The sequence below is a fragment of the Schistocerca cancellata genome, chromosome 5 (genome assembly GCF_023864275.1).
Source record: "Schistocerca cancellata isolate TAMUIC-IGC-003103 chromosome 5, iqSchCanc2.1, whole genome shotgun sequence".
NCBI lineage: Eukaryota > Metazoa > Arthropoda > Insecta > Orthoptera > Acrididae > Schistocerca > Schistocerca cancellata.
In genome coordinates, this window is record NC_064630.1 from 359,076,616 (window position 1) to 359,104,450 (window position 27,835).

Consider the following 27,835-nt stretch of genomic DNA (forward strand, 5'->3'; position numbering starts at 1 on the left):
TTTATGCATCATTCATGCACAGTTTATTAAGATATGGTGTACAGTTTTGGGGGAACAACAGTCTAACAAAACATTCATTTAGACTACAAAAGAAGGCAGTCAGAATAATAAAAGGTAAAAGATATAGAGACTCTTGTACGCATGCTTTCAAAGAACTAAAAATCATAACACTACCATCCTTATACATATATGAAAGCATGTGTTTCTTAAAAGAGCACGAGCAATTTTCTACATTAAACAGAGAATTTCACAACTACGAAACGAGGAATAGGAATGATTTCCACAGAGAAATTCATAAAACAGCTATGTATCACAAAAGTGTACTATACCAACCCAAAATCCTCTACAGTGCTCTCCCCAAAGAACTAAAAATAATACCAAAACTGCACATATTTAAAAGACAATTAAAAAACATGTTATTGAGCAATAGTTTTTGCAGTATTGAAGAGTTTATGAATCATTGACAATAAAAGCACAGTTAATATTTCCCTGACATAATAAATATGTGTAATTGCTCACATTTAAATACTTGCTGTTTCTATGAAAGTGTGAAACAGTGTTAATGTAAGAATGGAAATAATCTTTGATGTGAGAATCACTAGCTTTTTTTTTGTATGTTGTTATCCTACTTGTATATTTTTATGTTAATGTTCTTATAGTTCTATTAAAATTGTAATGTCGAAGTGACAAGTAAATTCAATTATAAATTTTACATTAAAAACAAAGATTCCATGACTTATCAAACGGGAAAGCGCTGGTAGATAGACACAATAAAAAAACACACAAACACGCACACAAAATTTCAAGCTTTCGCAACAAACGGTTGCTTTGTCAGGAAAGTGGGAAGGAGAGGGATAGACGAAAGGATGTGGGTTTTAAGGGAGAGGGTAAGGAGTCATTCCAATCCCGGGAGCGGAAAGACTTACCTTAGGGGGAAAAAAGGACAGGTATACACCCGCACACACACACACACACACACACACACACACACACACACACATATCCATCCACACATATACAGACACAAGCCAAGTCTGTATATGTGTGGATGGTTATGTGTGTGTGTGCGCGCGCGTTTGTATACCTGTCGTTTTTTTCCCCCTAACGTAAGTCTTTCCGCTCCCGGGATTGGAATGACTCCTTACCCTCTCTCTTAAATACCACAACCTTTCGTCTATCCCTCTCCTTCCCTCTTTCCTGACGAAGCAACCGTTGGTTGCGAAAGCTTGAAATTTTGTGTGTTTTTTTATTGTGTCTATCTACCAGCGCTTTCCCGTTTGATAAGTCATGGAATCTTTGTTTTTAATATATTTTTCCCATGTGGAATGTTTCTTTCTATTTTATTTATATCAATTATAAATTTTCATGTACATGTATTTTAAATTGTAATGTTTATTGACAAGTCCTAGGTCATTTTGATGATGTACTACAAGGACGCTAATAAACTGAATTGACAATGGATAACATACTGTCATTAGAGATGCACGAAAGATGTTTGAACATGTAAAGAGTATTGTCCATTCCAAAGTTCTCATTTAACGAAGTATGTTTATCAGAGGAAACCTCCCACCTAGATCCCAAATTTATAAGTAACTAACTAAATAATAAATCTAAAAAGAAAGATGATGAGACTTACCAAACAAAAGCGCTGGCAGGTCGATAGACACACAAACAAACACAAACATACACACAAAATTCTAGCTTTCGCAACCAACAGGGTTCCACGACTGTGGTACTTGATCGTCGGGAGTATGTGGCTGAGGGACTGCGTCAGCTTTCAGACAACACTACTTACAAACTTTTCCCAGGTAATCCCATTCCTGATGTCCAGGCGGAGCTTCAAGGAATTATCAGAACCTTCGGCCCCCTACAAAACCTTTCACCTGACTCCATCAACCTCTCGACCCCACCAACACCCCGCACCCCTACCTTCTACCTTCTTCCCAAAATTCACAAACCCAATCATCCCGGCCGTCCCATTGTAGCTGGTTACCAAGCCCCCACAGAACGCATCTCTGCCTACGTAGATCAACACCTTCAACCCATTACATGCAGTCTCCCATCCTTCATCAAGGACACCAACCACTTTCTCGAACGCCTGGAATCCCTACCCAGTCTGTTACCCCCGGAAACCATCCTTGTAACCATTGATGCCACTTCCTTATACACAAATATTCCGCATGTCCAGGGCCTCGCTGCGATGGAGCACTTCCTTTCACGCCAATCACCTGCTGCCCTACCTAAAACCACTTTCTTCATTACCTTAGCCAGCTTCATCCTGACCCACAACTTCTTCACTTTTGAAGGCCAGACATACCAACAATTAAAGGGAACAGCCATGGGTATCAGGATGGCCCCCTCGTACGCCAACCTATTCATGGGTCGCTTAGAGGAAGCCTTCTTGGTTACCCAGGCCTGCCAACCCAAAGTTTGGTACAGATTTATTGATGACATTTTCATGATCTGGAGTCACAGTGAAGAAGAACTCCAGAATTTCCTCTCCAACCTCAACTCCTTTGGTTCCATCAGATTCACCTGGTCCTACTCTAAATCCCATGCCACTTTCCTTGACGTTGACCTCCACCTGTCCAATGGCCAGCTTCACACGTCCGTCCACATCAAACCCACCAACAAACAACAGTACCTCCATTATGACAGCTGCCACCCATTCCACATCAAACGGTCCCTTCCCTACAGCCTAGGTCTTTGTGGCAAACGAATCTGCTCCAGTCCGGAATCCTTGAACCATTACACCAACAACCTGAAAACAGCTTTTGCATCCCGTAACTACCCTCCCGACCTGGTACAGAAGCAAATAACCAGAGCCACTTCCTCATCTCCTCAAACACGGAACCTTCCACAGAAGAACCCCAAAAGTGCCCCACTTGTGACAGGATACTTTCCGGGACTGGATCAGATTCTGAATGTGGCTCTCCAGCAGGGATATGACTTCCTCAAATCCTGCCCTGAAGATCCATCCTTCATGAAATCCTCCCCACTCCACCAAGAGTGTCTTTCCGCCGTCCACCTAACCTTCGTAACCTCTTAGTTCATCCCTATGAAATTCCCAAACCACCTTCCCTACCCTCTGGCTCCTACCCCTGTAGCCGCCCCCGGTGTAAAACCTGTCCCATGCACCCTCCCACCACCACCTATTCCAGTCCTGTAACCCGGAAGGTGTACACGATCAAAGGCAGAGCCACGTGTGAAAGCACCCACATGATTTACCAACTGACCTGCCTACACTGTGAAGCGTTCTATGTGGGAATGACCAGCAACAAACTGTCCATTCGCATGAATGGACACAGGCAGACAGTGTTTGTTGGTAATGAGGATCACCCTGTGGCTAAACATGCCTTGGTGCACGGCCAGCACATCTTGGCACAGTGTTACACCGTCCGGGTTATCTGGATACTTCCCACTAACACCAACCTGTCAGAACTCCGGAGATGGGAACTTGCCCTTCAGCATATCCTCTCTTCTCGCTATCCGCCAGGCCTCAATCTCCACTAATTTCTAATTTCAATTTGCCGCCGCTCATACCTCACCTGTCTTTCAACATCTTCTTTGCCTCTGTACTTCCGCCCCGACTGACATCTCTGCCCAAACTCTTTGCCTTTACAAATGTCTGCTTATGTCTGTGTATATGCGGATGGATATGTGTGTGTGTGCGAGTCCTTTTTTCCCCCTAAGGTAAGTCTTTCCGCTCCCGGGATTGGAATGACTCCTTACCCTCTCCCTTAAAACCCAAATCCTTTTGTCTTTCCCTCTCCTTCCCTCTTTGCTGACGAGGCAACCGTTGGTTGCGAAAGCTAGAATTTTGTGTGTATGTTTGTGTGTCTATCGACCTGCCAGCGCTTTTGTTTGGTAAGTCTCATCATCTTTCTTTTTAGATATATTTTTCCCACGTGGAATGTTTCCCTCTATTATATTCATAACTAAATAATAAGTAAAAAGAAAGATGATGAGACTTACCAAACAAAAGCGCTGGCAGGTCGATAGACACACACACAAACACAAACATACACACAAAATTCTAGCTTTCGCAACCAACGGTTGCCTCGTCAGGAAAGAGGGAAGGAGAAGGAAAGACAAAAGGATATGGGTTTTAAGGGAGAGGGTAAGGAGTCATTCCAATCCTGGGAGCGGAAAGACTTACCTTAGGGGGAAAAAAGGACATGTATACACTCGCACACACACACATATCCATCCGCATATACACAGATACAAGCAGACATTTGTAAAGGCAAAGAGTTTGGGCAGAGATGTCAGTCGGGACGGAAGTACAGAGGCAAAGATGATGTTGAAAGACAGGTGAGGTATGAGCGGCGGCAGATTGAAATTAGAAATTAGCGGAGATTGAGGCCTGGCGGATAGCGAGAAGAGAGGATATGCTGAAGGGCAAGTTCCCATCTCCGGAGTTCTGACAGGTTGGGAGATCCATCCTTCATGAAATCCTCCCCACTCCACCAAGAGTGTCTTTCCGTCGTCCACCTAACCTTCATAACCTCTTAGTTCATCCCTATGAAATCCCCAAACCACCTTCCCTACCCTCTGGCTCCTACCCCTGTAACCGCCCCCGGTGTAAAACCTGTCCCATGCACCCTCCCACCACCACCACCTATTCCAGTCCTGTAACCCGGAAGGTGTACACGATCAAAGGCAGAGCCACGTGTGAAAGCACCCACGTGATTTACCAACTGACCTGCCTACACTGTGAAGCGTTCTATGTGGGAATGACCAGCAACAAACTGTCCATTCGCATGAATGGACACAGGCAGACAGTGTTTGTTGGTAATGAGGATCACCCTGTGGCTAAACATGCCTTGGTGCACGGCCAGCACATCTTGGCACAGTGTTACACCGTCCGGGTTATCTGGATACTTCCCACTAACACCAACCTGTCAGAACTCCGGAGATGGGAACTTGCCCTTCAGCATATCCTCTCTTCTCGCTATCCGCCAGGCCTCAATCTCCGCTAATTTCTAATTTCAATCTGCCGCCGCTCATACCTCACCTGTCTTTCAACATCATCTTTGCCTCTGTACTTCCGTCCCGACTGACATCTCTGCCCAAACTCTTTGCCTTTACAAATGTCTGCTTGTATCTGTGTATATGCGGATGGACATGTGTGTGTGTGCGAGTGTATACCTGTCCTTTTTTCCCCCTAAGGTAAGTCTTTCCGCTCCCGGGATTGGAATGCCTCCTTACCCTCTCCCTTAAAACCCATATCCTTTTGTCTTTCCTTCTCCTTCCCTCTTTCCTGACGAGGCAACCGTTGGTTGCGAAAGCTAGAATTTTGTGTGTATGTTTGTGTTTGTTTGTGTGTCTATCGACCTGCCAGCACTTTTGTTTGGTAAGTCTCATCATCTTTCTTTTTAAATATATTTTTCCCACGTGGAATGTTTCCCTCTATTATATATATAATAAGTAACATTCATTAATCCATCATAGAGGATATTCTGAAACACAAACCTTTGTGTGGTGCATATTTCAACCATTTGTATTTTAACAATCTCCAACAAATTAAATCTTTAGGGAAAAAATTAAAATGGGAGTAAACAACCTGTATGAAATTAAGTTGGCTTACTTTTCATTAATTAGGTTATATTTATTAGTCTAATATGGTCAGTTAATTTTGGCATCTATAGCCACTATTAAGTAATTAATATGCACAGATGTGCGAGCAGTTGCTACATTTCTGCACAGTTATCGAAGTACCTGTAATTTGAATCTTGGATACCTTTTTATAAATTACTTGTACATACATATCAGAATGGCCACAAAGATGAAGATGCTGACTGTGGTACACTAATAAATGCATTCTAATTAAGGAAAAATCATTTAATATTTTTAAAAATAAATTAAAACATCATTAAAGCATAAACAAACAAACCTGGAGCTCATCTGAGCGTGTAAATCTCTTCCCACAGAATACCCAGTTACATATGAAAGGTCGCTCTCCAGTATGCCACCTTAAATGTGCTCTAAGGTGTGACGTTTTCCCATACACTTTATTGCACCCTGGTATATGGCAGATATGTTGCTTCTTACGTTCTGCATTTCTATAACAGCAAATAGAAAAGTAGAAAACTAATTTATGTTACTAAATTACGATTAATGTTGTGTGTTGCATGTAAAATTAACTGCAGACACTATTAAAAATGTTTTTTAGATATTCATCACTATTCAGCAATATGGGAAAAGAGGCTATCACTCACCTAAAGACTGGATGCCAATATTGGCTCATTTAAAACTATAATTTTAAAGCTGTGGGTTGCCTTTTATACTGATATGCTATTCAGTCTTGGTTTCAGTCTTTCAAAAGTGATAGCATCTTTCTTTATTCCTTACATCACTTTTACACAGTAATGTACTCTGAAAACAGAAAGTTATCCCCGGCATAAAACACATTACATACTCTGTAAAGATACAGAGCAAGTGATGCATATGAGGGCAAAGTGGAAAGGTCTTGATCAGTGCCCACCTCCCATCCCTCCCCCCCTCTGAACTAACCCCATTACTGATGAAGATGATCTTTGGTTTGTAGGGTGCTCAACTGCACAGCTATCAGCACCTGTACAAATTTCCAATATTTATACCGTCCAGTCTTGCCACTTTCCTGCATGATGATGAAACGATGAGGACAACACAAACATCCAGTCCCCGGGTGGAGAAATCCCTGACCTGGCCTGGAATCGAACCCAGGACCCCATGATCCAGTAGCACCATGATGGTGTAATGTACTTTATTCAGTTTCTTCCAGTGAGCAGATTTCATCTGCAAAAAGCGATGAAAAATAGCTGCAGTCCACACAGCTATGACAGCCACAGATTTTTTACAGGTCTCAAACTATTTTCCTGCACCTATAACTTTGGATGTTAAACACTTGGAAATCATAATCGGCAAATATGATGGATACTCCAGACAATCATATTTGAAATCCAGCTGTTATCAGATTTCCAAACAACCTTTGTGGGCTGATGCACTATCCTACTGAATATATTTTTTTCTTTTACAACTAAAGTGCCATCATACATTTTCCCCCACCCAGTAAACCTAGAAAACATGTGCAGTACTTGCCAGATATTGTTTCAGTCAACATGAAAAATCCCTTCTGCAGTCCATAAAACAATGACTGTAATTTTCCCAGCAGATGAAATCCTTTTTTTTTCTGATGCAGAGTAACTGGATTTCACTTTGATAACTGTTTCTCCTCTGGCATAAAGTGTTGGATTCAAATCTCATCCTCCACAACAGATTAACATACAGTTTTATTTTAACCAGTTCAAACATTATTGAGGAATATATTGCTTTTATGTTTGCTTGTGGTCAGCATTTAAAACACACACCTTGCACAAAGCTGTCTCCCACAATTTTTCATGTAAAATATACCATACACATTCTCTCGATAGTACTATGGAATCAGATACTTCCTAAACTTTTTGTTACCAATTGTTCATAATCATATTGTGATGTAATTGATCTATTTGAATGAAACATAACTGCTTTAAAAAGTTATATAAACAAAAGTATTCTACAGAAGAAGATGACACTTGACATGCATAACTGCATAACATGAATCAATGTAACTTCAATTATATTAACTCTACCTCAGTACCAGTACAAAAACTTTATCCCTTGGCCTCATACAACCCTGAACTATAAACAAGCAGAAATGGATCGTCAAGCACTCAATGCATAAAAAAAAGAACAGCATAAGAATCTAAGCGCAGTTATGAAAATAATTTCATAAACACTGAAAATGTATAAGAATCAATGAATTTAAATTTTATTTCTTAATCTGTAATTTCTTTTTTTGAGAATACAAATTGCTGCTTGATTTCAAAAATAGCTGAGGATATAAAATAGCTGTTATCTTTATTAAAAAATCATCACAGCATCCATATGTGGCCAGCTAAGTGAACAAAAAACCCTGTAATTTAGAATCAGTATGAGTAATTGGGTGAAGTTTTGGAGAATCATCATGGAGAATAAATTTGTAAGGAAGTTGGATACTGAAGAATTAAGGGTTGTTGATTTGTGTTCAAAAGTTCTCTGAGATTGCAGATACCGTGATAACAAGCAGTTCAGCTGAAAAGGAATGGAAGTTCTAAAACAGATAGCCACACAAGTAAGAAGAGAAATATATGTACAATAAAGGTTGTCAGAACAGATTCAACACACAGAAAAGTTAAGTTTGGATAATTTAGAAGTAAAGCCATCAACTTTAAAAGTGCAAAAGAAATTCCACTGTTAAATACAGGAGAGAGCAATTAGGTGGGAAGCATCTACTGAAGGCCTCAATGAAGAGGAAAATTGTCTACTAACTAGATGAAAGAGAGAAAAGAATGAGCATTGATTCAGAGAACATAAAGGATCCACTATTGGTTTCAGAATTTGACCGAGCTTTAGAAAATCTGCGACAAAACAAGGCAGAAGAAATGGATAACGTTCATTTACAATTTCTAAATTTATTGAGAGAAGTGGCAACCACATAATTACACACTTTAGTTTGTAAAATCTACAAGACAGAGGACATACAATCAGAATTTTGGAAGAATATTATATACATAATCCTGAAGATAGGAGCAGATTGGGGATCTGTTAGACAATGATCAATTTGGGTTTACGGAGAGAGGCAGTTGTGATGTTATACTTCATAATGAAAGCAAGATTACATCAACATACTTTTATAGGACTTTATTTGTCAGTGTAAAGTGTTGCAAGATGTTTGAAATTCTGAGAAAAATAAGTAGATGAGGGGAAGACCAAATCTTAATTAATACCCGGGGGGGGGGGGGGGGGGGTGATTTTTTTTTTTTTTTTTCGAGGGAGGGGTGGGGGTCAGCAGGAAAATGTTTCCAGTCCAGGTACGCTTTGAAATCTCTATGCCACAGTAGCATAGCATGCCACTAGAGGAGCCAAAACAAAATGATAAAGTGGACTAACATGCTATAATTTGTTTTCAGTATTGGAAATGTTGCAATTGTGTCAGGCCAATCCGTATGGCTTCTTTACCTATCTCGACTGGCCTGAGACAACTGCAGAATTTCTGCCACAACTGAAAGTGAATTACTTTATTTTATCAGTAGGCTGCCCCATTGTGTTTTTGTTCCTCTAATTGCATGTCAGATGTGGTTTGGGGATTCACACAAGAATTGCAGACATGTACTTGCAAGCAACCAAAAAATTAATGACATAACTTTATTTTTCAATGAGGGAATGAAAACAACACATTTTACACTACAGGAAAGGACGGGTGATATGTAATATGCACTCAAACCAAGAGGGAACAACATGAATGGAAGACCATGAGAGAAAGCTTGGATTAAACAAGGCATACGGAGAGACTCAGTCACTGTCTTTTACAGTTCAAGCTGTACTCTTTGCAATGAAAAAAATAAGAGAGAGATTCAGAAGTGGGATTAAAATTCAGGGGGTCAGCATAAAAATGATAAGACACAGTACCCTCTGAAAAAGTTATGAAGAATTGCAGGACCTGCTGCATGGAATGCACAGTATACTCCAAAAACAATATGGACTGATAGTAAACTAATGATAGACGAAAGGACTGAGGAGCAGAAGAAATGACGTTTGCAAGAAAATTGGCATTCAAGTTGGAGGTACATAGTAGATGAAGTGAAGAAATGTGGCATGATGGACAAAGTAAAGAGGGTACGACTAGAACAGGCAAAAAGAGCACTTCTCACCAAAATAAATGTACTAGTGTCAAATACAGACCTTCACTTGAGAAAAAAGTTTCTGTAACTGTATATTTGGAGCACAGTATTATATCACTGTGGATCATGGATTGTGCAAAAAATGGAAAATAAGATAATGAAAATTTTCTGAGATTCAGAATTACAAAAGGACACTGAAAATTAACGGAACTGATGAGGATCTGGGAATAGCTTCCATGGTATTAAAGGGAGCCGCAGAGCAAATAAACTGTAGAGGAAGACAGGGATGTATCAAACCAGTCACTGTGAGTGGCATTCATCAGTGGTAGGTCTAATGCTCACATACAGAGGAGGCAGGAACCAGGGAGAACTACAGCTATTACACCCACTTCCACTGTATCTGACTCAGTGAGAGATACTTCACATGTTGGGAAACCTGCAGCATCCTCTGATGGGGAAGCAAGTGGAAAAGGACAAGGGGTCAGTTAATAATCAGCAGTACAAATGCATAGTGAATAATGTTACCCCTTGAGGCAATGGCACCAAGGGAAGAGATGAATCACTTTGTTTGAACTGTCTATATAAGACTGGAGACCTCATTCAACGTGTTGAAAGGATTACTCAGGCAGCCACTGATAGAGCAGCTGCAGACTGTGGCACACATGGGAATAAACAATGACTGTCCTCTGGGGTCTGATGTCATACTTAGATCATTCCAAGATCATTCCAGCTATGACACAGAACTGAGGAAGACTAGCCTTGCTGAAGGATTTTTGAAAAATTCACTATTTGCAGCACTGCCCCATAACTGACCCACTTCCAATCCTCCTTGCAGATGTCCATGACAGGAACTGAAACTGAAGGTAGCAAAGCTAAAGAAAAAATTATGGATTCCATTTTCAAATGTTCCTTCACTAAGGAAGAGATACAGGAGTATAGCCACAGTTTAATTCTCGTACCACAGTGAAGACAAACGATACAGATATTTGTGGCAGCTGCACTGAGAAAGAGCTGAAATTGCAAAAATTAAACAAGGCTCCTATGTCAGAGGAATCCCTGTCAGATTGTACATAGAATTTGCAGTTTAGTGAGCTGTCATTTTAAGTATAATAAGTCAAAGTTCCACTGAACAAAAAATTGTGCTCAGTGACTGGAAGGAAGCGCAGCTTACACTTGCGTACAAGAAAATAATAGAACACATTGTAAACTTAAACATAATGAGGTACCTCAAACATAATGATATCTTCCAATGCAAAATGTGTGTATTTAAAAACGTCAATCAATAGATATCCAACTAGCATTTTTCTCAAATGACATCTTGAATGTCATGGGTAATGGTAATGAAATGGATGCTGTATTTCTTGACTTCTGACAAGTAACACTACCCAAGTGCCACTCGCCAATTCCTATACACTTCGAATATGTTGTAGTCTAGGTCAAAATGTGATACATGTATTTTTTTATTCATGCCCATATGGTCATCGAAGAGGGGTGAAAACCCTCCTGAATAAAATGCAGTTATCATCTTTCTGATCACATATCATCAAAAGAGTAGGAGATATAACAAAAATGTTGAAACATGATTTCTATGGTTGCTACTGTTTTTCTCAACTGTGCAATCACATCTGTAAAGATTTTGATATATTTCATAATCCTCCCCTCCCCTCACAATTTTTTAAACAGAAAAACATTTATGTGTAGTAAATCTAGTAGTATGTATAACAACAAATTCAACCATATATGATAAAGTTACATCAGGAAGTCGCAATAGTCAGATGTAAGTTGGAAGTACTCCTTATTTACAGCTATATGCGCACACTGTCTGCTGTATGATGCTTGTTATACATGGCAATAGTGTGCTTGCAGTTTTACAGTGCACCCATAAAAGATGGGCTCCTGAATAATTTAATTGAAACAATAAGGTCTCGCTCTCTGTCCCATCCGAGAAAAGCCAATGTGGAGGTAGCGACAGGCTATTTCCATTTTGCTTTATTTGTTTCTTTGGTTGTTTGGTTTTGGATATTACGTTTGACATCTACTTTGTTATTTTAAAATATTTAGGTTGTATGTGTGATAGTCAGTGCGATAATGAGGGGATGTTGTATTAACCATTGCAAAGAAGAGCTGCATACACATACGCATTGTGCACCACGCACATCTGATTATTGCAGAATTTACAGCATAATTTAACTGGATAGATAGATTCATTGTTATATCAGCTCATGTGGCCATCACTCCTGCTTATACAATTTACAGCACATATCACTATTTTTAAAGCAATAATTAACAGGAGATTCACATTTATCGGGTTTTTCTGTGATATATCCGCTATTGAACCATGCATACCTAAACGTGTTCACAAATCGAGGGGATGAAATCTGATTATGAACCAAAGATTTAATCTTCAGGATATTATTCCTCAGGTGCAGATTTCCATCATAGCAGTACAGTTGGATTACATCAGAGAACTGCTTTAGAAAATTCTTCCACAACATGAATGTGTAAACATCAACTGGCTGGATTATGCTGTTTGTTCCAGCACAAATAGCCATAATTTTTACATCCTTATTACCTTTGTCTATATCGTTGAATTTGTTTTCTGTTTGTCCTGTCCAACAATCCAAATACAGGAGAGATTGTTCAACAACAGTAGTTACACTTTGTGATCAAAAGTATCCAGACACCTGGCTGAAAATGACTTACAAGTTCGTGGCGCCCTTCATCGGTATTGCTGGAATTTAATATATGATGTTGGCCCACCCTTAGCCTTGATGACAGCTTCCACTCTCACAGGCATACGTTCAATCAGGTGCTGGAAGGTTTCCTGCAGAATGGCAGCCCATTCTTCACGGAGTGCTGCACTGAGGAGAGGTATCGATGTCGGTCGGTGAGGCCTGGCACGAAGTCGGCGTTCCCTAACATTCCAAAGGTGTTTTATAGGATTCAGGTCAGGACTCTGTGCAGGCCAATCTATTAAGGGATGTTATTGTTGTGTAACCACTCCACCACAGGCTGTGCATTGTGCACAGGTGCTTGATAGTGTCGAAAGATGCAATCGCCATCCCCGACTTGCTCTTCAACAGTGGGAGGTAAGATGGTGCTTAAAATATCATTGTAGGCCTGTGATGTGATAGTGCTACACAAAACAACAAAGCAACAAAGGGTGCAAGCCCCTCCATGAAAAACACGACCACACCATAACACGACTACCTCCGAATTTTACTGTTGGCACTACACACGCTGGCACATGACGTTCACCGGGCATTCGTTATACCTACAGCCTCCCGTCGGATCTATACACTGTGTACCGTGATTTGTCACTCCACACAATGTTTTTTCCACTGTTCAGTTGTCCAATTTTCACGCTCCTTACACCAAGTGAGGCATTGTTTGGCATTTATGGGTGTGATGTGTGGCTTATGAGCAGCCACTCGATCATGAAATCCAAGTTTTCTCACCTCCCGCCTAACTGTCATAGTACTTGCAGTGAATCCTGATGCAGTTTGGAATTCCTGTGTGATGGTCTGGATAGATGTCTTCCTATTACACATTACGACTCTCTTCTACTGTCGGCAGTCTCTGTCAGTCAACAGACGAGGTCGGCCTGTACGCTTTTGTGCTGTATGTGTCCCTTCACAGTTCCACTTCACTATCACATTGGAAACAGTGGACCTAGGGATGTTAAGAAGTGTGGAAATCTCACGTACAGACATAAGACACAAGTGACACCCAATCACCTGACCACGTTTGAAGTCCGTGAGTTCCGCGGAGTGCCCCATTCTGCTTTCTCATGATGTCTACTGAGGTTGCTGATATGGCTTACCTGACAGCACAATGCACCTAATATGAGAAACGTATGTTTTTGGGAGTGTCCAGATACTTCTGATCACATGTGTAAGTAAACATTCGCAAACCATTTAATAGCAATATATGATGTTGATTTACCAGATGTTGGAGCAAATGCAACAATATTATCGGTCTTGTACATAGTCCTTGAACAATGGGTCCAAATTGGCCACCTGTTTCCTGCAGGACTATGAGCAAAGGAGATTGTAAAATGTCACTTGCAGAGAGGACTGGCTGTATCATGTAGCTATACATTAACAAATTCAATGATTCAGCGAAACATTCAATTTTTAGTGCTCCTTTAAAGGATAGGGTATGTTGCATGTGTCTCCAAATTAAATCCAGATTGGTCAGAATTGTAAACATTGTCCTTTCCTCATGACGCAATATCTGATTTTACATTTGTCACAAATCCATTAGCCTGTTCTACTAATGTTCTTTATTGGTTAATTGCTTTTGAGTAACAAATTTATTAATCTTTCTGGAAATAATTCTATGCCTTATTTTAAAATGATGAATTCATTTCATAGATAACATGAATAGGTGGCACAACAAATTAATTTCGTCTCTCACCTTCAAAACCCTTCTTTTCACGTCCAAGTATTGAACAGGTAGTGATTTATTGCATGCCTTCTGGAATTGTTTGAATACATATTTGTAACTCTGCAATAATTTGTTGCTTCACATCCCACCTTCAGTGACATCTGTTTCCCATCTATATAGTGACTTTGTGTCCTTTAACTTTCTGAAATTATCTTCAACTGTTTTTAAACTCTTATTCCTCTTCTTTCCATGTCAAAATATAACTGCCTTTTTTATATCTCAAATTTATTACCATTTTACTCTTCTTACTGTCTTCCACTATATCCTCATAATCCTCTTCAAACACCTCTTTCACTGTGACAGCCTCAGGAAATACAGTTTCGTCATCATAGGTCAAAGTACTATAACTGTCAACAAATACATTAGTGTTGACTCTTTAATCAGATTCACTAAATGTAATGTGAATGATATTTCTTCATTGGTAATGATAGAGTCAATATTGTATTGCAGATGATCGAAGCTTTTGTGTAATAGGTGTACTACATTCTTTGGATCCATCATACTGTATTCAGAATAAACATGCAAACATTCAGTCTGTTACACTCTGTACATGCTACTCCATTTCAATCCGCTTATTTATGGGAGTGGTGATTACCGAATGACAGTAGGTGCACCTGTACACTCGCAGTTGAAGTGCATGCATACATTAATGCATACCTATCCTGCTGTCCGGTCATCCAATACTTCATCATCATTGTGTTTCCGCCGAGCGATTCGATGTCCTTTCTCGCCTTGCCACATGAGTGGCCACCCGTGTGTGCAGAGGTCTTGGGCAGACTGATGGCGTTATCCTCTCATCGCCACCCTCCCTCAGAGTACAAGGTCACAGTACAAGTCGCAATATACATGTTGCCACAATAAGTCCATATTAATGCTTCCTACATGCTCATAATTACCGCAGCCTTTGTAAAAATTTATAGTGTAGATTAGTCTCTCTCTTAATACCTTATTCTGGCAATCTATTGCCAAATATATGGAACAAGGAAATAAGGCCATACAATGTATAAAGATTCCTGCTGGAACAATCAGCATAAACCAGCCAATTGATGTTTACACATTCAGACCATGGAAGAATTTTCTACAACAGATCTCTGATGTAATCCTACTATACGGCTATTATGTAAATTTGCATCTGAAGAATAATATCCCAAAAATTCAATCTTTGATTCATAAGTAGTTTTCATCCCCTCGATTGGTGAATATGTTTAGGTAAGTTTGGTTCAAGAGTGGATACATCACAGAAAAACCTGATACATGTTAACCTCCTGTTAATTATTGCTTTAAAAATTCTAGTACATACTGTAAATTGTGCAATAATATTGCAATAATCAGATGTGTGTGGTGCACAATGCGTATGTGCGTGCAGCACTTCTTTGCAATGGTTAATACAACATCCCCTCATTATCGCACTGACCAGCAAAGATAATGCAACACAACCTAAATATTGTAAAACAACAAAGTAAATGTCAAACGTAATATCCAAAACCAAACAACCAAAGAAACTAAGCAAAACAAACAACAAACGAAATAGAATGAAGGCCATGAAAATACAAAATGGGAATAGCCTCTTGCTACCTCCACATTGCCTATTCTCGGACTGGACAGAGAAACAGACATTGTTGTTTCAATTAAATTCTTCAGGAGCCCATCTTACATAGCTGCACTGTGAAACTGCAAACAACACTATTGCCACATATGACAAGCATCATATGGCAGACAGAATGCACTTATAGCAGTATATACAGGTACTTCCAACTTATATCTGACTACTGTGACTTTGGAATGTAACTTTATTATATATTGTTGAATTTGTTGTTAAATATACTATTAGATTTACTACACACAAACTTTTTGCCATTTAGAAATTGTGTGGTAAGGGGAGGATTTCAAAATATATGAAAATCTTTACAGACGTGATTGAAAAGTTGTAAAAAGCAGTAGCAATAATGGAAATTATGTTTTTGTTGTATCTCTTATTGTTTCGACGAGATGTACTCAGGAAGATACCAACCACGTCTTCTTCAGGAGGGTTTTCACCACTTCAAGAGGCAGGTAGGCACATATAAAAAAATATGTGTCTCATATTTTGACCTACACCACAACATTTTTGAAGTGTATCCAAATCGGTGAGTGACACTTGGGTAGTGTTACTTGTGAGAGGCATGTGACTCAATATCAAACCAATGCTTAAAGAAAGTGCAATTAATTGGGTATCAAACAAAATTTGTGACTGGATTGTGGATTTAATCACAGGGAGGATACAGCATGTTGTCTTTATTGGGCAGTCACTAACACAAACAGAAGTAACTTCATGTGTACCTCAGGGTAGTGTGTTGGAACATTTGGTGTTCATACTCTATAGTACTGACCTGGCAGACAGAATTAACAGTAACCTTAAGCTTTTTGCAAATGATGCCAGTATCCCTAATGAAGTACTATCTGAAGAAGCTGCACAGTATACAGTTACATCTTAATAAGATTTCAAAGTGTTGCAAAAATTGGCAATGTGCTATAAATGTGAAGAAATGTAAAATTTTACACTTGACAAAATACAGGAAACTGCTATCCTATGGCTACAACATCAGTGAATCATCACTGGCACCATTCAAATTATACAATCTGATGGGATATGAAATGGAATTATAACACAGGCTGAGTTGAAGGTAAGGCAAATGGAAGACTTTGTGTCAATGGCGGGACACTTAAAATGCTGTCAGTCCACAAAGGAGACTGGGTATAAATAACTTTTATGTCCATCTTGGAAAACTGTCCAAGTGTGTGGGACCCACACAAATTAGGACTAAAAGATGATATTGAACAAATACAAAGAAAGGTAGCACAAATGGTTAAAGGTTTGTTTGATCCACGAGAAATGTTGGAAAACCTGAACTGGCAGATGCGTGAAAATAAAACAAGAATCATCCACAAAAGCTTATAAAGTTTCAAGAAACAGTTTTAAGTGGAGGATTTAGAGATATACTTCAGCCTCACAACATACTGTTCCTGTAGGGATTATGAAGACAAGATTACTTGGATTAAATCAGGCACAGAGCCCTTTACACCATCATCCTAGCCATGCTACACAGGCAACTGGAAAGGGAAGAGACCTAAAAGTTTGGTACAATGCTAAGTACCCTCTGTCATGCACTTCACAGTGGCTTGCAGGCTATGTATGCAGATGATTCAAGACTGATGAAAATGGACACCACAACACTTTATCGCACTTGATCTTATTGGATGTAGTAGGACATTGTCTTCCTCTGATGTTTAGTGTGACTTACCCTGCCAGTTACAGGGAGGCCTACAGTTTAAGGTGGACTCTGAGTCATAGTGTAGCTTGACATTTTTCACATTAGGTCTGACACTTACTCACATCTTGCATCATCAGCCATAAGACATTCACTGGTAAAAAAGGCCTCATATATACTTTTTCCATGATTACTTCACTTTTTCATGCCTGGAGATCAATATTTTTCAGACCAAAATTTGGCCATGTTCCATTCTTCTTTGCCATATATTATGATCATCACAAATACATGCCAGTGTTGTTAATACATCTAGGAAAAGCTTCCATGGTATTAGAGCTATGGATGGCAAAAACTGTAGGCAGAGACAGAGACTGGAATATATAAGAGAAAAAACTGAGAGCATGTGGCACAAAACCAGTCATAAGACTAATGTAATCAACCCACGTTCCATTAGTATTGTCTTGGGCTTTTCTTATCTTGGAATCCAGCAAAGAATTTTATTGGTCTATTTACCACCCATTTGCCCAACTCCACTCCATTTTCACTAGAGTTGTATTCACATCTTTCACTACTACAGTCTGTTCCCTGATCCATTTCTTTGTTTCCCTGCCTCTCCTAGTGATTTGCAATTCTCTACTGTTTGCTGCGCAACTCTCAGCTTTTTAAATCGTTTTTTGCATTCAAAGTGTGTGACTCAGTGCTGTGTTTAAAACTGTTATTGAAGCAGCACTAGAGACAAACAGTACAATGTCGTCCACGAAACACAAGCAGTTCACACGTGTTTGATTAACACATACTCCTTCTTTGTTTTCTTAGTTCATGAATCCTTTATGACTAGAGAGAATAGTTTTGGTGATGCGGACACCCCTTGTCCAATTCCTCCTCTAATTCTGAAATTTCACAACACTGATGCAATACAGTTTGTCTATGGTAAAAGCAGGCCCTTTCTATTGATTTTACTGTTTTCTGCTCACACCATCTTCTGCTCATGTGATGACCACGGTTAACTGTCAAAACTTCATTTGTTGCTTGTTGTTCAAAAGAGCTACGAGTATCTTTTCATCATTCTTCGAGTTATTCAAGTAAAGCATGCCGTATTCCGTGAATGAACAAGTGTTCACAGCTGATGCTTTCATAAGGAGTTGGTCATTTAAAGAGAGTCATGAAATTTTCAAAAACAATTCCTGAACTCCAGTTTCCCTGGGAAAAAACAGTGGTCAGAATTTGATAACAAAATGCCAGTCCAGTGGTAATGTTGCTAATTATCAGTATAAGCATAAGGCTGCTTTCGCACAAGCGACTTTGTCATGATGATACAGCCATGAAGTTCAACCACTGCAATACGCGCCTATCGCATAATTGAATTGCTGGGCACACGAATAAACCACAGAGCTGAAGCTCTGTGGTGAGAGTCATCTGTTTAGTTGTATAAGCCAGTTACGAAATATATTTTGATGAGGAAGTGTTGCTTTTCATTTTGTTATTGAAAAGAAACTACAGATGTCAATGAAAGTACCAGGTTTTCGAAGTCTGGAAGAGTTTTTTTTTTTTTTTTTTTATGTTCTTGCTGTAATCCTGACTTCCTGAGCCTCAAATTACTGGTTTGATGTCCTACTACAATGATGAAGAGTTCTACATCGAAAGTTATTTTTGCAGCAGGAAAGTACACCAAATTCTCTAAAACAACACGGGAAATACACGTGAGTCAACAATCACAACATGCAACAAACTATAAAAGTAGCACAGTCAGTGAGGCTAGGCAGCAACTGTTTACCCCCTCTGTCCCCCTGTAGTGGCTGAAACACTGCAACCAGCCATGGGGACTAGCGGGTGCACAGCAGATAGCATGGTCAAATCGCCAGTGTGGAGGGTCTTACAGGAACTGCATGTTAAATTAGGAGCAAGGCTCAACAGCGCCGGGAAGTCACACGACCAAACTGGCATGTGTAATGAGCACAACTCTTGAAGCAGTCCCAAATATGTTGTAAAAAAAATTACTGCTAGCCCAAAAAGAAAAAAAAAATTGTCTGTACTGAAGTGCATACATCTGAAGTCTTACCATATTAACATTTACAGGCATTACTTCCCAATGACAGACAAAAGAGGGTTAAGAATTGCAAGTGGTTGAATAAAAGATTGTGAATGGTGAACTTGACCTGACACTGTACTTTATAAGTGATAAAGCTTGATTTTCTGGATAGCTGAAAACTCACTTAGTGTGCACCAGAATCCTTTGCACTAAAAAGAATTGGAATTTGGTGTCCAGTTTCAGGTACTAAAATTTCCAATTCAATGTTCTTTGCAGTCACTGTCACGGTAGAATTTTCAAGAACTTCTATGCTCAGTTAAGGTAGCACAGCTTTTTCCAACAAGACAGAGCTACGTGCACAAATCTCGTCAACCACTGTCCTGAATTCATGAAGTCTTCGTGGAAGACTGCCTCATTTGTCAGACTTGTCTGCTTGCGATTTTTACTGAGGGAAATATTTAAAATGAAAAATTAAAAAAAAGTTAAAAAATGATAAGTAAACAGAAGGAAAACATGCAGGTGTAAAGAAATAACAGTCCTGTTTTAAATGTACTTGAATGTGATCTTATAAGTACAACATTATACAGAGGTGCAGGGCAGCTGTTTTCAATTCATTTTGTAATTTTTAGAAGGACTGTCTGATTTGAAGGAAAAATTTGTTTTTCTACAACTGAATGAGCAGAGTATTGACATAGGGACACTTCTATCCTGGATATATCTCATAAGAAACCCGTGGCACTGACATAGATATCTGTCAGTAACAAATGTGACCAAAGCCTTGTTTCTCAAAGACTGTTAGCACAGAAGAAGAGGAAATAGAAACTATGTTTGACAGAAGCCACACTTCATCAGTTGTCAAATGGCGCAGTAACAATTAATGAAAGAAAATTCTACAATTCCAAGAAATCTTTGAAAATCTGTATAATTCGAGAGATGATTCAGAACCAGAAAAACAGTAACAAAAATTTAATTGCAAATTTGTTTTATTCAATTCAATAATTAGTTTCAATCATTACGATCATCATCAGAATTGTCTAAAAAGGAATGTGCATGTTTATGAGTGAGATTATTGTGATAAGTCATTACCATGCAAGTAGTAGCCATTGATTCACACAATCTGAGAAGCATCTAACGAATAAAATACCTGTCTTCTTAAACTTAGTAAAAGAATTGGATAAAATTGATAGCCATGATTTGCATCACCACACGATATAAAATGTTATAACCGTGATGGACACTCATGGCTCATGATATAGAGCTGCTGTTAATACACTGTACTTCTACATCTACATCTACATGATTACTCTGCAATTCACATTTAAGTGCTTGGCAGAGGGTTCATCGAACCACAATCATACTATCTCTCTACCATGCCACTCCCAAACAGTGCGTGGGAAAAATGAACACTTAAACCTTTCTGTTCGAGCTCCGATTTCTCTTATTTTATTTTGATGATCATTCCTACCTATGTAGGTTGGGCTCAACAAAATATTTTCGCATTTGGAAGAGAAAGTTGGTGACTGAAATTTCGTAAATAGATCTCGCTGCGACGAAAAATGTCTTTGCTTTAATGACTTCCATCCCAACTCGCGTATCATATCTGCCACATTCTCTCCCCTATTACGTGATAATACAAAACGAGCTGCCCTTTTTTGCACCCTTTCAATGTCCTCCGTCAATCCCACCTGGTAGGGATCCCACACCACGCAGCAATATTCTAACAGAGGACGGACGAGTGTAGTGTAAGCTGTCTCTTTAGAGGACTTGTTGCATCTTCTAAGTGTCCTGCCAATGAAACGCAACCTTTAGCTCGCCTTCCCCACAATATTATCTATGTGGTCTTCCAACTGAAGTTGTTCGTAATTTTAACATCCAGGTACTTAGTTGAATTGACAGCCTTGAGAATTGTACTATTTATTGAGTAATCGAATTCCAACAGATTTCTTTTGGAACTCATGTGGATCACCTCACACTTTTCGTTATTTAGCGTCAACTGCCACCTGCCACACCATACAGCAATATTTTCTAAATTGCTTTGCAACTGATACTGGTCTTTGGATGACCTTACTAGATGGTAAATTACAGCATCATCTGCGAACAACCTAAGAGAACTGCTCAGATTGTCACCCAGGTCATTTATATAGATCAGGAACAGCAGAGGTCCCAGGACGCTTCCCTGGGGAACACCTGATGTCACTTCAATTTTACTCGATGATTTGCCATCTATTACTACGAACTGCGACCTTTCTGACAGGAAATCACGAATCCAGTCACACAACTGAGACGATACCCCATAGGCCCGCAGCTTGATTAGAAGTCGCTTGTGAGGAATGGTGTCAAAAGCTTTCCGGAAATCTAGAAATACAGAATCAACTTGAGATCCCCTGTCAATAGCGGCCATTACTTCGTGCGAATAAAGAGCTAGCAACGTTGCACAAGAACGATGTTTTCTGAAACCATGCTGATTACGTATCAATAGATCGTTCCCTTCGAGGTGATTCATAATGTTTGAATACAATATATGCTCCCAAACCCTACTGCAAACCGATGTCAATGATATAGGTCTGTAGTTCGATGGATTACTCCTACTACCCTTCTTAAACACTGGTGCGACCTGCCCAATTTTCCAATCTGTAGGTACAGATCTATCGGTGAGCGAGCGGTTGTATATGATCTCTAAATAGGGAGCTATTGTATCAGCGTAATCTGAAAGGAACTTAATCGGTATACAATCTGGACCTGAAGAGTTGTCCGTATCAAGCGATTTGAGTTGCTTTGCAACCCCTAAGGAATCTACTTCTATGAAACTCATGCTAGCAGCTGTTCGTGTTTCAAATTCTGGAATATTCCATTAGTCTTCCCTGGTAAAGGAATTTCGGAAAACTGCATTCAATAACTCTGCTTTAGTAGCACAGTCGTCGGTAACAGTACCATCGGCACTGCGCAGCGAAGGTATTGACTGCATCTTGCCGCTTGTGTACTTTACATACGACCAGAATTTCTTCGGATTTTGTACCAAATTTCGAGACAATGTTTCGTTGTGGAACCTATTAAAGGCATCTCGCATTGAAGTCCGTGCCAAATTTTGCGCTTCTGTAAATTTTAGCCAATCTTCAGGATTTCACGTTCTTCTGAACTTCGCATGCTTTTTCCGTTGCCTCTGCAACAGCGTTTGGACCTGTTTTGTGTACCATGGGAGATCAGTTCCATCTCTTACCAATTTATGAGGTATGAATATCTCAATTGCTGTTGCTACTATATCTTTGATTTTGAGCCACATCTCACCTACATTTGCATAGTCAGTTCCGAAGGAATGGAGATTGTCTCTTAGGAAGGCTTCTAGTGACACTTTATCCACTTTTTTAAATAAAATTATTTTGCGTTTGTTTCTGGTGGATTTGGAAGAAATGGTATTGAGCCTAGCTACAACAACCTTGTGATCACTAATCCCTGTATCAGTCATGATGCTCTCTATTAGCTCTGGATTGTTTCTGGCTAAGAGGTCAAGTGTGTTTTTGCAACCATTTACAATTCGTGTGGGTTTGTGACTGCTTGAAATAATTTTCGGAGAAAGCATTTTACAATTCGTGTGGGTTTGTGACTGCTTGAAATAATTTTCGGAGAAAGCATTTAGGATAATCTCGGAAGATGTTTTCTGCCTAACACTTGCAGTCGAGGAGGCCTGGCTGCAAGGTTTCATTAACTGTAAGCACAATTTACAATGACTTCTGGCATTGTAATGTGCTGCTGTAAACGATGCTTACAGTCAGCCTGGCAGCTAAGCCCCACGAGTTGTTTGTACTGCAGCTGCAGGTACAGTGTGCTAATGGCAGTCCTACATCGTGGGCCGTGAATGTCAATCACAGTTTTGACATGTTTTTATATCGTGATGATGCCAATCTTGGCTACCAATTTTATCTGCTTCTTTTACCTAAGAAGATAGGTATGTTATTCATTAGATGCTTCTCAGATCATGTGGATCAATGCTACAACTTGTACTGTCGGAACTTAATATTATTACTCATGAACATGCACGTTCTTTTTTAGACGAATCTGATGAAGAGCATAATGATGGGAACAGTTTATAGACTTGAGTAAAACACATCTGCGATCAGAGGCCATTTTGCGTTCCATATATTCTGAAACGTTAGATCGCTGATACCTTCAATATGACCATGACATCCCCCAGAAAAAGCAAACATAATGACATTGTAGAAACAGTGACGAAAACTAAACTGAAGTCTGTCCAAACAGGCCTTGGAAGGCACAACAGTACTAACCACCAATCATCCTCAGCAGATAGGCAGCACTGGATGTGGATATGGAGGAGAATAGTGTTAGTACACCACTCTCTCGGCCATTGTCAGTTTTCATGACCAGAAATACTGATTATCAGTCAACTAGTTCCTCAACTGGCCCTGGCCTCACAAAGACTGAGTGCACCCCATTTGCCAACGGCACTCGGTAGACCCAGGCATTCACCCATGCAAGCACTAGCCAACCCTGATAATGCTTAACTTTGGTGATTTGACGAGAAGCAGTGTTACCACTGCAACAAGGCCACTAGCTGGAAATAATGACAGATGAGTTGTATTAAGCCATTTGTGCAAAGAAGAAAAAATACAAACTTTGCACGGAATATCAGTGGAGCAAGAACATTTGCCAAAACTGAAACAATTATGTAATTGTTATATTTCATGAGAAAAAAGTTAGGAAAGTCTCAAATACTAGAGTCCTATCATCCTCTTCTCCATAATATATGTTACATCATTGCTGCTTTACATGGCATGGCTAAATTAAAAATGTCACCAATAGTCTAATGCAAGAAGCATCCTGGGGCAGGTCATATAAGGGCTGGTGAAGTGATCTTACAGGAGCAGACTATGCTGATGCCGCAAGTACTGGCATCCATGGCATGGGGTAGCTGCCATACATTCGGGACCCAAATGTAAAGCCAGAGCTACAGTAACACTGACACAGCATAAAGACAGAAGTTACTGCGGCATTGTTGGTCTGATTGAAATAGAGTCTCACACTGTGGCTCTGTTGTGGCTTACGTGATAGGAAACGATATCTTGAAAAAACAGTGATGAGCCAAACTCATATAAATACTGTCCATTTTAGGCAGACCAAATTAGTCACTGCCTGCTGCCAGTTATGAGAGGAAACCTATGCCAGTCATCTGGCTGTTGCTGCTAGATACTGCCTTCACTAAGCTGTGAGTCTGCCTGCTGTGTCTAAGTCCAAATGCTGCTGGGAGTCGAACTGATGTCTTCCAGCTGGAAAGCTAACTGGCAGCTGACTTCTACCAGCCGTGGGTCCCAAACCTGGGGGTTATCCTTTCAAGCCTTGTGCCTTGTGCAGATAAACACTATTGCTGCTGATGTACCCTATGCTGCTCTATTTAGAAATGTCTAGTTGCCCTGTGTGGGTACACTTTACCACTGCCACACATTCACTGCTGCCTATGCTGGGGTAAACAGTTAAACTGCTCGCTTTAGCATGCGCCATCACCAGCAAGTGCACGCATTTGTCGTGGAGTCTGTCACAGCTGCATGTAACAGGGCCAGAGTGCTGTCTCAGCAGGTCCTCATCACCATACTACTGATGGACACTGCCATTATGGCCTGCCCACACCGTGAGCTGGCTGCACCAGTGACATCTGTATGCTGAACTCGGCAATAGAAACATACACCGAGGTCAATGGCAGACCCCGCCAATGATGGTGACAACGCAATTCTTTAAACTGTTGAATAAACATATAAAATTGCTATACTTTTGATTTACCAGAAGACATCTACAGTCTTGATTTACCAGAAGACATCCACCCGGTTCCACCCATTGTGTCATCTCTACAAGCCCAATGTGAAGAGAACTGAACACCGACTTGCTACCACAAAAATGGCTCTTTAACAGGTCCAAGTCAACCCCGACTCTACATATATAAGAAATTATATAAAATTACCACCAATTTCAGAAGAAGAAAATAACTTTAAAAAGGTAAAGATACAAGCTCAACAGACAACTTGTACAGAGAATATGAATTTATAAAAGAGAGCAATGTGTATAAATTACAGCTTTTTTCCTATGATTCATAAATTTCAGAACATGCACAGCCAATTTATCCAGTGAGTGGACAAGAAGGCATAAAATATTATGTAGAATTTGAACTACAGTAACCCTCCTACACACAAGGGCGCACTCACGTGACACACGTGTTTGTGCACATGCATTGAGGGAAAGGGACATTTTATCAAAAGTCAATGAAGGCACGGTTGGACGATGGAATCTGGGGCCACTGGCAGAGTGTGGTAACAGTTGACAGCCAGTAGGTCAGACAAGGTAAACATGGCACTCGCAGGCACAGAGCTGCGACAGCTGTATTGCACGCACGATTTGTTTTGAGTGGTGCAGAAACGAGGCAGGAAACCGCAGCGTTGCTTGAAGTTATAGCTATGAATGAGGCGGAGCACTGGGTCAGAGCCAGGAGGGCGATTTGTAAGTGGCTGACGTGTGGGAATTTATCCATGGCATAGTCTCTGTCTCTTTCTGACACTATGTCAGAAGCGAGGGGAAAACCAGTATAAATAAGCAGGCAATTTTAGTTACAGAGAGAGTGCCAGGTCAGTCGAGTGTCAGGATGGACCTGTGCTGGTCTTCGCTAATAGAGCCCAGTCTGGCAGCTTTGTTATAAGTATTTGGCATAAACTTGTAATTTGGTTCTATGTGCTTGTTCAGGCTATATTCCGCCTCCAGGGACACAACACCAGGGCAGGACAGAATGGCACCCTGGAACTTGGAGATGGCACGGTCTGCCTGAAAGAGGCCAGTGACAGCAGTCTGCAGCCTGTCCAGGAGGGGCTCGGTTCGCTTCCCACTTGGCGTACCGGGGTCCAGGCAAGGCGTACGCTGAAACAGCGCCAGAGATGGCGGCGGGTGTTGCCATCCAGCAAGCACAACTAGCGGCAAGTTGCGGCACAGTGTCCAGGAGGGTGCGGGTTCGAGTCCAGTCCTGTCCTGGGAGCAGCGGTGGCCTGAGGGCCACAGGTGACCAGTACATCCACCTTCATCCCATGGTCGGACAGAGCAGGCCAAATAGGGCGGAGGGCGGCGAGGACCAAGGACTGTAGCAGTCTCCAGAATCATGGGCAGCAACGCAGCACAAGTCGAACGCCCCGGCGGGCGGCGACCGGGCAGAGTGCGGCCGACTTCCAGCTGAGCGGCCTTGAAGACAACAGCAGCAGCATCGGCATACCAGGAGTTGCTGAGCCAGCTGGACTCGCGGAACAGAGCTGTGGGCGGCATGCCGACACTACACTGCACCCATTGAATACTGTAAATTAGACGAATGAAGTAATGCTACTGAATACCACTGTATCACTCTGCACTGCCCCTCGACGCTCTTGAACTTGCTCAGCCTCCTGATGAAATACGGTGGGTCCTGGCTTCAGCTCGGCCATCTGGGGTCTCGGGTTCAACTCCCTCCCCGACACCGCAAAACACACACACACACACACACACACACACACACACACACACACACACAAACACACGTTGACAGCAAAATTTAAGAATCTGTGCATACAAAACTGGAACTGAGTGTGGGAGAAACTGTTTCAGTCTTACGTATAGCTGTTAGAAGGTCCTTAAAATATTACTACGGCCTACCTTTCTCCACCATCACAGCAGTTTGGGCAAGTGCAGGCTATTCTCCGCAGTCGTATCTTTTGCTGTGGTTCTGGTGTATCCTCAGCTGGAGCTGATGTGACTGTAACAGGATGAGGTGCTGTGACAACAACCTGCGCCTGTCCGACGTGCTGGTGAGGGATAACATGCCACTTTGTGCCCAGGCCAACCCCCTCCACAGTGTCAGTCTGTTGCGAACTGTGCTGGCCACCACTCTGAGCTGCCACTACCTGAGCAGGAGTGGCAGCTAGGCTCGTCCCTGTTGCTTGTTGAGCTGTTGGGACTCCCAACTGGCCCTGTGCATTGACTGACAGAGCACTGGCTGGGATCAGCTGCACATTGCCTAGACCAGGAATGTTTTGCACTGGTATTGCCTGCAAGTTAGGAACCTGCAAATATAATTGGACTAATGTCACTTCACAAAAATGCCACACAGATTATGCTAGGCAATGGATTTAAGAAACAAATGAAGTTAAAAATAAAACCTGTAATGGAATTAGAAAAATAAAATGATCAGTTCATCAGGAACTGTCATAAATTTAAGAACACAGACATTCACAAATTTTGCTTAGAACAGCATATGGAAGCATGTGCAATAAAAGTAGAATTTCATAAAAAATCCTTCATAATATTAAGTGTATATTGAGCACTTGCAGGTACTTTTATCTGTTCATAAACCATCTTGAAGCTGTACTCGACCTTTTAACAACCAAAAACAAAGAAATAGTGGTTGCTGGTAA

General features: G+C 40.7%; 1 protein-coding gene across 1 annotated transcript in view; it reads right to left on the minus strand.

Annotated features, from left to right (window-relative positions):
- Positions 1–27,835, minus strand: part of LOC126188036 (transcription factor Sp4-like) — an 87,555-nt gene that overhangs the window by 13,105 nt on the left and 46,615 nt on the right. The window contains exons 8-9 of the mRNA XM_049929463.1: positions 27,078–27,484; positions 5,897–6,065 (exon numbers count right to left, since the gene is read on the minus strand). Of these exons, the coding sequence (XP_049785420.1) occupies positions 5,897–6,065; positions 27,078–27,484 (576 nt within the window). The remainder of the gene's footprint in view (positions 1–5,896; positions 6,066–27,077; positions 27,485–27,835) is intronic.